Source organism: Danio rerio, chromosome 14, assembly GCF_049306965.1.
Source record: "Danio rerio strain Tuebingen ecotype United States chromosome 14, GRCz12tu, whole genome shotgun sequence".
In the NCBI taxonomy this organism is placed as follows: Eukaryota; Metazoa; Chordata; class Actinopteri; order Cypriniformes; family Danionidae; genus Danio; species Danio rerio.
In genome coordinates this window covers 35109486-35122619 of record NC_133189.1, presented here as the reverse complement: position 1 = coordinate 35122619, position 13134 = coordinate 35109486, and the positions used below count along the sequence as shown (strand labels likewise).

Sequence of the window (13134 nt, the reverse complement as noted above, 5' to 3'; positions counted from 1 at the left end):
CTATTTTTAAATAAAAAGTTAAAGGTTTTATTGAGATTGGGATTGTTGGTGATTATATGGGTGTTAAAGCCCAGATTGGGTAGCTACAGTATCCATGAACAAAGGAAAATTGCAACACAGGCCCATTGTGAAAATGTATCCCATATATACATTTCTGGAGATCACAAATTATGTAGCCAGAGCTATGTATGGCTGCATTTTGTCTATCAAATGAACGCTATGGAGAGGTATGAAGCAGTGCCTTTTCACACTTACCAGCTGACCGTTTACCTCTATGTAGACGGCTTTTCTGTTACAAGTGGTTTGTCGCCTACATCGAAGGATTTGAGATGCAGAGGAGCTGACAGAGACAACGGGATTTGAGTCCGGCAAAAAACCTTAAAAGTAGGTTGTTGAAACTGCAATTTATCGAAATTCCACTAGTCTGGGCTCCTTAATAGTGCACATTTCTATTGAGCCCAATGTTAAAATGGCAAACTTTACAGCCTGGTGTAAACAGGTGTTTACAGGTAGAAACAACGATTTTGGTTAATATAGCTAAAATTACACTTCATAACAACTGTAAGGGGGTTTGTTTTGTTTTTGTAGAATTGTTTTATAACTCATCTGTTTCATTTATATCAAGTCTGCATAATTAAGGGCGTGGCCACTTGAGTGACAGCTAGGTCTCCCTGGTCTCTGTCACTTCACCGGCTGATTCCGGGTGATTAGCTGCTGAACTTGGCATATATATCTTATTTTTGTTATATTTTATATTTATATGCTTTTTGGAACTATTTCTTACAATTATCAGATGATATGGCATGCTGTACAGTTAATTTTGCTCACAAACTATTTATGTGGCCTCCATTTCCCAGGTGAGTAAAATTCTTATATACTTGTATATCATATCAAAAAATGTATTTGTTTTATTTACGATCATTTATCATTTTCTTTAGACATGTAATGCACTCCAGAATCTGAAATATTGATTAGCTGTAGGCTCTAGAACAGTCATCTGAAATGTTGTCATACAGCGTTTTGCCTGGATTTTTATAAATAGCCTTGCATTTACTAACACAGACTATATTTGAAGTGTTTGGAAGTAATTTGCGTTTACCTCCTGTAGAAAAAAAGTCATAAGAACAATGCTTAGTGGCTCAATATTTTACAACACTGTTTTTTAAAGACTAAACACTTTATTGATATAGTATACAACTAAAGACGTGGTCAGAACATAAACAAGTTGCAGGTAATGAAGTATTAAGCATTTCTCCCATAGAAAAGCCCATCTAAGAAAATTGCTGGCAGGCATCTGTAGCTCCGCTCACGTTCTGCCTCTTTGCCCTTGTTTGGCTATCCCCGGTTGGAGCGATGACAAGCAAACAAAATGGCGCAGGTTGGCCACGCCCACTTTTTAAATTTGCGCTCTTCAGAAACCTATGGGTGACGTCACAGATAATACGTCCAAATCTTTTACAGTCTATGGTTTTCAGTTGTTCTTTCTCTATTCATTGGTCACACACACACAAAACTATTTAATGTTATATCAGAATACCCCTAGTTTAATAATAGCATCTAAAAGGACATACACAGGTGAAACAAACAAACAAAAAAAAAAAGCCAAAAAGTAAAACAAACAATTAAATAACAGGGTGAAAATATGGTAAAATCTGAAAACGTGGTAAAATCTGTCTACCCCGAAGTCTTTTTGTTTTCCGGATTGCTTTTCAAAACATCAGTTGGGTTTTGGCAAGGTGGTTAGCTGGTCATTCAATGCTTTTGAAAACATTGTCTGCCGGGTTTAGGGAAAGGGGTTGGGTGGGGTTATTGGTCGGTCGGTCAGTCAGTCAGTCTCAGGCCATGAGGAGATCAGGTGCGAATGGCACTTGTGAGAGAAATTTAAAATCTTAAAATGTGTACACAGCAATCTCTGGTGGATTCGCAAAAACAAAAACTGCAAAAAAAAAAACATAGCTCCTGAGATGTATTTTGCACTATCCCGAAATGTATACAGGGGTACATGTTCAGACTGAGCCTTGGTTGAAAAATTAAGACCTGTTAAAAAAAAGATTTAAGACCTACAACACAATATTTTAGTAGATTTAGACTTTTTAAGGCCTAAAATTTTTGCTTTTGAGATTTTATACATTTTAATACTTTTTAAGACCCCGCTGATACCCTGGTATGTGTGTCAGTATTTGTTTTATTCTATAAAGCACTGATAACATCTCTTTCAAATTTGCAGATTGCATTTTTCTAAATTAGTCAGAACAAAAAAAAACATTTGACAATTTTTGTTACATTACTTCAATACTTTGATTTCTGCTATTCTGAATATTTCCATTTCTGAAGACTTTGAAGAAATGTGTAAAATGTCAAGAATGAGCAACTCTCTCCAAACATTCCATCGGCATTTTAATGTTATTATGAATGTGGCAGAATACTGTTTGAAGGACACTCACTCGTTCACTACTTGTATGCCGAGGGATCTGGCTGAACCGATGATGCTCTTGACCACGTTCTGCATGGTGGTGTCCCGCAGCTTAAAGCACTCATCCTGCGATTTGACCCGTGCAATCTCATATACGGCCCTCACAGTCACCATCCCCGCGATCTCATGCCCTGACGGACACAGGAAAGGCAGGAGGGGGAAAATAGAGATGATGAAACGCAGCAGCACAGACAGAAAAAGCAGCAGGAGGTGTGTTTTGGTCGTGATTGAGCAAAAAACGGAAGTGGAGATGGAGTGAAGGTGAGAGGTTACAAATGAAAAAGGAGTAGGCACATGAGAAAGAATAATTGAGGTATGAAGCAAATCCAGAATTCTCTTTTTTGTTAAAACGCCACCTTCTCTGCAGCTTCCCCTTAGTAATTGCACAGCTCTTTACCAGCACAGCTCATCATCAATATAAGATCAGTCAAAAAAATTCAATCTGAACCAAAACACACCGCAGGGGGAAGACTGTCCATTATTGAAACATAAGGCAGTGGCGAGGTGTATAAATAGACTGCTGAGAGACTGAAGATGAATGGATGGATGGATGCATGTATGGCCTGCTTACCAGTCTTTCCAGCTCCTTTCTCAATGCCGGCAGCCTGTTTCAAGAAGTAAGACACAGTGGGCTGCCCAATTTTCAGGTCATACGTCCGGTCCGGCTGTAGAAAAGATAAAAAAGAAAAAAGGATAAGCTCGGTCAGAAATGTCGAGCCCTTTCAAACTGACCCAAGTCCTTCAGGTTATTTTAGAGTAAGTTATATTTAATAAAAAGAAAAAAAAAACTTGAAGTTTTTTGTCTGTAAGTTCAATTTTTTATTTATTTTTTTATTTTTATTTTATTTTATTTTTTTAAAGAAGGTTAGGTTACTTTATTTATACCTGAAGGCAGATTTGGCTTGCAGTTAAGAGTCCTCATTTCATAACAGTGCCACACAAAAAAACTCGCTTAGTGACAACAACAAATGGACATAAAGACATAAAACATAAACATACAAAACACTCTATTCGTAAAAACCAACAAATAAAAAAATAAAACAATAAAAAAATAATCACTTCAAGTGTCCACCCCCCAAACAAATGTTTAAACAATCTATACAATATAAAATATACAAGTCACAGAAAAATCTCTGCTTTACTCTATGCCTTTTTGAAATGTCTAATGGCTGCTGGTATGAAATTTTGTATCGCTTAGTTCTACCGGTTGATACTAAAAACCTGCAACTATAAGGAACACTCAAAAAAAAAATTTAACAACATAATTCTTGAGATTTCATTGGGACAACTGAATTGTTTTATGTTTATTTCACATAAATTTGTTAAAAGTGTTAAGTTACCTTAATCGAATGGTGTTGGGACAACATGAATGAATTGTTTGAAATCCTGCATTTTTTACAGTAAATGAGCTGAAACTATGAGTGTAGGGGATGAGCAGTGTCACTTTGAATTGAATTTCCAACTTATTCCTTAAGGATCAAACATTTCTTATGATCCTGCAGGGAAGCAGAGTGCGAGTCACCTGCTGATTCCTCAAGCGTTGCCTAAGCGTTCCATCGGGTACTTTCCATACTGCATTTGGTAAATGGATGTCTGACATTGTCTCTACCCTTGAAAGGTTCAATTGTAGCAGCAGGCTCCTGGTATACACTATTCTACCTTGATTAACAACTCCATGAGCATATTCACTAGCAAGCAGTTGATAGATCAGCACCCAAAAACAACATGAGAAATAAAATCTCCATTGTAGATAAGTTGCACACGAATATTTAAAATACTATCCCATAAACAATTAAAAAGTGAAGAGTGGACACATAAACCTAAATTCTTAAAAACAAAGTGTTAAAAAACAAAACACAAGCACTAATCCCATGCTAAACTCTCACTGCTGGTCGCTGTGCGCGCAGCAGAAGAGCCCTAAGGCCCAGTATACTTCAAGTGAAATGGATTTAGCATTTAGCATTTAACTTTTTAAAGAAAAAGTTTGCTTTTTCTGCAAAATGTCATGGAACTCTCTTTGGGCGATGGTGATGAATGATTTAATGGGTGGGTGTGGCTTTAAGGCTCCTTAGACAAACCTCCTCTGGTTTATTTCTTTTGTTCAGAGCAGTTTCAATAAAAATAGTGCTATATGAAAAATAATTGTAAAAAATGTACTGACATTGAAATCACTTTGAGCAAAGATGCTTTCTTAACTGTTGTAATTTTCCATTTAGAGGTATTTCAAACTTCTTTTTCTGTCCAAAAATATTAGAGTTTCTTCTATTTTATAATGTAATGTATTCCTTTAATGGCAAAGCTGATTTCTTTAGAATATGTTGTATTTTTTATCAATGTTGATAAAGTGTATATTTTTTTAATAGAAACTATGATCGTTTTTCGGGTTTTCTTTCTTTTAAAAGAATAGCAGTAATTTACAATATTAATATATTGTAACATCTATCACTTTGTCAAAGTTTAATGTGTTCCTGCTGAATAAAAGTACTACTATCTTTAACAGTGACATTTATACTAAACTGATCTGAAGCAGTTTCAATTTAACCAACCCTGCCTGCCTGAATTTGCTGGAATGCTCCACAATTGGAAATATTACAACATTTACTCTTGCTAGGTCTGCTTTGACACATTCTACATTGTAAAAAGCTTTATAGAAATAACTATGAACTGAACTGAATTTAACAAAACAGTTTTTAAGGGGCACCTATGATAAAAATCATCTTTTGGAAGTTGTTGGACAGAACTGCATGTAGGTATAGTGTGTCCACAGTCATACTGGAGCGATAGAAATGCAATAAGTGTAAAACGTAAGTTTAAATGTCCTGAAGTTAAAATAGAATCCAAATCCCTTCCATTTAGAGGCCCACTGCAACATGACGTAGGAGTGCGGTTTCCCTGCCCACCACATTGATTGACATCCCCGTTTTAACATGTCTCCATAGTAACGCGTACAATCATGTCAACAAGACAGGATGTGCACAAAGGGATTAAAAGATCGGTTCAGCTAGCTGTGATCATCAATCATCATCAAATGTGATCAAGAATGAGTTTTACAAGTTTAAAACATTTTAAAACAGTGCATGTTTGTAACAGCGATTTTACCGTCTTTATTACCACAGCCGCATTTCAGTACAATTATATAAGAAGATGAATCAATCTGGTTTATTTTGTACATTCACATAATGGATATCCACACAGCAGTGGATATTAACATGTATCCTGTCACATTTGGAGAGCAAAAACACTGCACTTTATGCAATGTGTGCGTGAACTTTGTAACAACATTGTGTGTGACTCATCGTTCTCATCGACACATTAACTCCACAATGAATAATCATTGGTAAAGTTCTTACTGTAGTATTTTTTAACAAACGTTACGTGAGATCTGCTTCCTTAATGTCTGTCACTGTGCTGTTTACCTGACACAGTCGAGGCAGAGATGTTTTATTTTTGAAATGACGTTTTAAAATGAAAATGATCCTCGTCCACACTGGCGTTTCACTTAGCGTTTCTAAACAGCTCTTCGCCCACACTATACCACAGAAAATGCACATCAAATGACCAAAAACACACTCTGGAATACACTGCAGCGATGAGAGCTGTGCACGTCGGACTGTTCATCAAGGATTTAATCTCACTATGTTTGTTAAACGTGATATTTAATTCATCTTGTACATATATAAAGATATATTCCCAGACTTTGGTCTGTTGAATCTAATATTGATCACAGGTAACGTGTTTCGGCTGAGCGCAAAGATAAGTTAATATATCAATTTATGTAACTATGTACACGGATTCTGCACATTTGACATTGCTTGCATTTATTTTCCACAGTATATAAACTTATTGTACATTATACTTTCATAATGGCCATTATTGATTATTAAAACTGATATTCAGCAAAAGAGAGAGTATTTTTAAAATTTTCAATAATAATGAAAGAAGGCAGTCATTTTATAGGCTCCGTTTTGTTATACACATGCATACAGTGAAGATGACGCTCATATACATATGTAGCCACACGACGTTTCAACATTTTTGGTGTCTGTTAAGTTGCTAATATCAAAATGAAGTTTATTTATTATGCAGTTACTCATGTTTTTATTCTATTGTTAAGAAAGTGAAGCAACGTAGCCAGGGGGATATGAATGAGGTTATAAAGTACACTGTTCCCTTTGAAGATTTAGTTTATGCGAAGTCTGAACTTGCAAGGAAAGGATGCAAGACTGAAATGTGTGTGGGCTACGTAATATTGAGAAAAAAGGCCCAACCGGACAGGCGAATTTCTGCAGCCCTGCCTCCATTTCAAATGAAAATGGCCTCTTCAGTTATTCCAAAATGCTTTGTTTACGATGCTCGAAAACTCTGGCGTAGTGTGGAAGGATGGCATAACCGTAGCATAATGTATGCTACGGTTACGTTATACGTTTTAAAACCAAAATGTATTAGTGTAAACAGTGCCTTAGGTACACTCTGACAGGCACTTGTGAACGGTGGGCAGAGAGAACTATCATTAAAGGTACAGGCAACAAAAACAGCAACAATGTGTTCAGAGCAGAAAATTCCAATGTTCTGAACAGTATTATAAATAATCTGAAGGGTATTTTGAGCTGAAACTTTACAGACACATTCTGGAGACACAAAAGTCTTAAATCTTGAAAAAGGGGTAAATTAGGTGCCCTTTAAAATATCTTACTGAGCCCACACATTTGAATGGCAGAGTATATGTTTGTTTGTTTAGCAATGTGCTATGACAGAAATGTCTGTTTCTAGTCTCAGTCAGTTATACATGCCACAAATCATCGTTAGTTAATAGTCAGTTAAAAGTACATCTTTAAGCCACATATTTATTTATAAAATATAAAAAAAAGCTTGCATGCAGACATATGGAAGGATATGCAATACACAGATATAAATGTAAAACATGCAAACTATATAATGATAAATAATTCATCTGATGTGTTCAAATTAATATATAATAATCATCTGAGAAAAATCTGCTGTTATGCATAAAAGCCATGATCACTGGCTGCCAAATTCAGTAAAAATTTAGCTCGCATGCAAAGTTTGTTGCGAAGAACTAATTTCAACTCATTAAAAAAAGTGCTTTTTTTTGCCTTTGGTGTCTTATCTTGCCTCAGGCACCAACAAGTGAACCAGGACTGCAATTTTTGCCCCCACATAAAAAGAGAAGCAAAAATAAGCCTGGGTTGCCATCAAACGACAATAAAAAAACTGAATTAAACCCACGCCGTGTGAACAGAATCTAAATGAAGTGAAACATCAGCATCATATAAACTGTTCCACAAACAAAGCTCTTGTAATGCTTGAGAAATCCCTTGTGTACTTGACTTAAATCTCCAGCATCATAGAACGCGTGTGGAGTTTATGTTTACGACGATTATCTATAGAGAGGCAAACGTGCGAGCCAAATGTCAATTTTTTTTGGTCTTTTTTTTGTGGGCACCACACTATCGCTTTCAGTCTATCAGTCTCATCGCACATAGAGGCTGGCATCAGTAACACAATCCTCTTCAAGAGCAAGGGAAGCTGCAATCCTGTAGTATCCAATGGAGTCTCTGGAGCCTGACAGGATCTCATTGGCATCCACAGCCTCTCATAAACTCGCAGTCGAGTGGAGTGAAACCAGGCGAACGCTTCCACACCCTTCGCTCCCTCGACACACACCCTCGACTGTCAGGCCATGCCGAAACCAAAGCTTTAAGGCAGGGATTAGTCTGCATAGAGAGGCTCAAAAACAATGAGTGTGCAGCAGACAGCTTAATGGGACAACTGGGACTTCACAGGCAGTCTGACTTAGGGAGACAGGCAGGCTAAAATGTATTGCGCACGTCCAACTCAAGCCTGGAGCAAGCTTTGTGCTGCAAAATTCCACCAGAATATTTCTGCACAGCCCCTGGAGGTGAAGATGGCGGAGTTGGGGCTAATCTTCAATCCTCTGTTGAATGCTCATCAGTATAGTATGAGGACGGCAGCTTTAGGGCCTAATCTGCCTGTAGGACTCCAAGAACGAATCATAAAAAGAGATTTTGCCTTTGTTTGGCAACGGAGTGTGTTATACGCCGGATGTCTTAGAGGGATAATTCGGCCCAAAAAATAAATATTCGTCATCATTCGCTTAATCCACGATTGAATTGTGTTTTGTAAGTACTCAAAGTATGGTATTTGAGGGATTTCTAAACTGATTTTACAAACAATGAAAGCTGTTATATATATTACATGGGTTGTATTGATGCATTATGTTGCTTTTTATCCTTCTTTTCCCACACCAAATGATGATCATTTTCGGGTGACCTGCAAGTAGCACTGAATGCATAGTGTAAGTACATAAATTTCTACCTTTTTGCTCACAATTCTCTTTTATTATTACTTTTTATTCAGAGTGCAAGACGTGCTAAAGCTAAAATTGTCATACTTTTTCCAGCCTAAATGAAAAAAGCAAAGCTAACATGCAGAATTTATAATCTCTCACTCTTTCTCTCTCTAAACGCACAGTCACGATTTTTAAGAAAACTATTTGAAACAAACTTAAGGTGAAGAGCCCTTTCTTTTTTTTTCTTCAATGCTGCACATTTTTTGGAAAATAATATATTTTTTGTCATAATACCAATTTTAAAAATAATGTCCCCTGCTGAAAAAAGCTCTTTCACTGGGCACTGAGATATCTGGTGTGGAGAGGAAAGCCTTTCCTAAACCAGAGAGCAGCGTGTACAGAGGTGGTCAATAGGCCCTCTGCTCCAGGTGACTGGCCACCTGCATAAAATACTGATTATAAAATGACTCCTATCTCTATCCTATAGTAGGATAGAGATAGGAGTTGGACATGGTTATGAAGGTAAATAATTAATATTACTTGAATAATTAATTAGTATAAATATCAGTGTGATACACTTAAGAGATAATCTTGAACATTTTAAATAATCAATAATAATAATAAGGTAATTATTTAAATCTGCATTAACTAATTTGAAAAGGAGAGGGTAAAAATAATCTAATACCTGCTTCTGTATCAGAACAACTTTCTCTTTCAGTCTGAAAAACATCTCCACACTTTCGCTCTGAAAACACTGATGAACCGTTTGATCTCTGAGCAAGCCGCAAATCATCCAGTCCACATTGTTTTGGCCAACTAATAGTTTTTTGCGTATAGATGTCTGTGAAAGTAGCTTTTTTAATGTGCTGACTGTTTATGTGCATCATATTTGTCGTTCTGTTGTTCTGTCAACTTTTTGCAGTATTTACTCACAGAGTGTGTTTGTCCGATGCATTTACACACTGTCATTTTACTCTGCCGCTCCACCTCTTGCTCGCAGCTGATGTGCAGGTAAAGCACATCAGATTGTCAAAAATTAGATTAAAGGGGTTAATAATTTTGAACTTAAAATAGATTTAAAAAAAATGTAAAACTGCTTTTATTCTAGCCAAAATAAAACATAAAAGACTTTTTTTCCAGAAGAAATAATATTATCAGACATACTGTGAAAATTTGCTCGTTTCAAAGACCCTGCATGTGTCAATAGCAGTGACTAGCTTGTTTTTTAACAATGCATCATACTATGCAGTTCAAGCTAAACATCTTTAGCCTAAAGCAACCACCTGGCAACAAACTAAAAACTGCTCACAACATCTTTCCAACCATGCAGGCATGCTCTGGCAACCATCCACCAAACCTCAGCACTGTAACAGCAGACTTTGCATAGATGAATACCCTCAAAATGTCTTCAGAATATACATCACAGTTAGATATTTATAATTATAGCAAAAAAAGAGAAAATAATCATGTCAACAAGTCAGGCATCACAGCGAGCCCCTGCATGTAGATTCAAAGAACGAATGATGAATGACAACAGCACCAGGGTGCAGTCTTTCCTCTCTCTCTCTCTCTCCTTCTGAAAAAGTCTTGCAGCCGGTCCTGGAACGAGAGCCGATGTACCTGCAGAGGAGCGCCAACAACAAAGGCTGACAATTCCCACCCTCAGGCAACCACAACTGACAGGGCAACACAAAGGCATGAGCTAGATGAAGGTGACATTGTTGCTGAAGATGTCTAGTTCCACTTTATGCAACAGAAGCCTCCAGAGTGAAACTGGAGCAGAGCTGGACCACGGACACTCGCTTAATCGGCTCAGAAGGAAAGATTATGTGTTTGGGTTCTGACTAAGACATGAGCCAGAGACATTAAAACGCCCCAGACTGGGTTGGGTGGCAGAGCATAATTGGGACATAAAATTTCCTCTCAATGTCTGGAGAGCATCACGTGGTTTCACTGAGGGTTTTCAAAACTTGAATTTCTATCTGAAATCACACAAAAGCAATTGTGTAATGTAAAAGAGACAAAGACATGTAATGAGAACTCTCATTTCACGCAGTCGCGCCACTCTAAAATTGGTGATCAATGACCCCTCTGTAATAAAAAGCCATTTCTCTCAACCTTCATAATAGGCCTTTGCTCAAACGCCCAGCACTTTGTCGCCGACTCGGCAAGCATTACTAACAGCCATCAATCCGTCTTTATTTAAAGAGCCGCAAATATGAGGAGAAAGTGCTAGGCCTCTCATTTCGTTACAGAGGACGGGTGAAAAATGGGGGAGAATGGATTAGAAGAGACAGAACGATCGTAAGAGAGAAACAAAGACTAAAAGGTGTCACTGCTAATGCGCACAAGTGAGGGATCCATCAGAAACCTTCAGCTGAAGTACATTCACGGTCTTCACACAAGAGAATAGAAGGCAAGTCCTTGACAAAAACATTACAATAAACCTGCTGAAGGTGAATGCGCATATATGCATCAGTTTCTCATTTAGCCCTGTTCTTCGGTTTAATCCACTTCGCTCAATACCTTCATTTGATCATAATGTCAGCAGAAGGCCTAATCCTCGCTTTGGCATTCCAGACGCATCTAATGCTGTTTGCTAATGTGTCTGGGATGCGAATGTAAACGAGCACCTCCGGGGACTCGTAAAGTGTGAAAACAACCAGCAAAGCAAACGAGACTGAGATTGATCGAAAGCAATAAGGTGTATTATGAGGCTCCCAAGACGTCACTTGTATGACCAATTGGTTAAATGCTGTTGACGTGGAGAAAAGGACAACAGTACTTGTAATTAGGGTTTGCATTACCTTCACATTGATCTTGACGGGAAGAGGAATGCCTTCTTTGAGGTCTTTGGTTCTCTCATTGAAGTCTTTGCAGAAGGCTCCGATGGGAATCCCTTTCTGGAAGAGAAAAGAAAAAAAAACATTTCGAAAGGTTTAGACCCTTAGCCCGTTATTCATTGTGGCATTCTTTTGATGAATACCAATACCCATTTAGAGTGGCTGCATGGTGTCAATCATTCGATAACTCATTGGCGCTCTGTGAATGCCTCGGCATGCTTGGATGGCTGCGTGAGTGAGGGAGAAAGCGAATGAGAGAAGCTGGTGGAAGCCTATTTACCCAAGGGTGTGAGTGAATGTGTGTGCGTGTATGTCAGAGTATGGCAGTCATCATGCCTCTGAGACTCCAGATAAATTAGATTCTCTTTCCTAGCCCTTGCCTGGCAGAAAGCTAAATGTATAGCTGACATTAAGTCAACACTGGCAGCCATTTCTCCAGCGCGGCTTCACCAGAGCATGAGTGTTTTCTGTGGGTTGACTGCAGAGGCGGTTGCTAATCTGTAATCTTATTACAGTTGTGAAAGTTTTCTTTGCACTTGAACTTTCCCGCAGATCCACGGTGACGGGAACACTCATTGCATTCTGTGCTGGATGTTACTAAGCTTTATTTGCTTTGTAGTCTGATTACCGCTAGACTTTGCAGTCGTGGATCAGTTTCAGTTCATTCGCTGACCGTTTGATGCACTGCATATTATGCTGGATTGAAAACTTTGGAGAAGTTGCAAGCCCGTGTCATGATTTCATATGTTTAAAGCATTTAGTAAGCTTAATAAAAAGATATGAGCTCATGAGCTGAGTTGTATTATCCGAGGTTTTATCTGTAAAATAAGCTATACCACTTTTTTAGCAGAATTATATATATATATATATATATATATATATATATATATATATATATATATATATATATATATATATATATATATATATATATCGAAATACCCATAGGGATTTTTAAAAAGGTTTTCGTTAAAATTATTACAGGCCATGAACCAAAATAGTTTATGAACATTAAACAAAAAGATAAAAGACTTAACAGCTTTGATAGGGAAAGAACTACAGACCCACAAACTGTTGCAAACGGCAAAAGCATATGAATGACTGTACATCAAGATATTTTCATTTTATATCTCTCTTTAAAGGTTTATCAGCTATTGTTAAAATCAACCTCCCTTTGGGGGAAAAATGAATAAAGAGTTTACTTCTAAAGCTATACCACTGCATTACACTTGGATAGACATAAATGTGACTGCAAAGTTATATCAACATACCAACTGTTTTAAAATTTCAGGTGAGTAAGATTTTTTTGCAAGAAGTCTAATTATGTTAAAATATATGGTCTTATAATAATACGTAATTTGGTAACTAATATAAGGTCAAATGGTTACTGCTTAATGATATGTGTAACCAGGGCTTGAAATTAACACCTGAATTTAGTTGCGGTGAGTTAGACAGCCACTTCCACTAGCCACTTTGGCTGGTTGAAG

At 37.3% G+C, this 13134-nt stretch overlaps 1 protein-coding gene across 1 annotated transcript in view; it reads right to left on the bottom strand.

Annotated features, from left to right (window-relative positions):
• mrpl11 (mitochondrial ribosomal protein L11) overlaps nt 1–13134 on the bottom strand; it is a 62930-nt gene that overhangs the window by 3749 nt on the left and 46047 nt on the right. The window contains 3 exon segments of the mRNA NM_001002556.1: nt 2445–2604; nt 3045–3138; nt 11612–11707. Coding sequence (NP_001002556.1) covers nt 2445–2604; nt 3045–3138; nt 11612–11707 — 350 coding nt within the window.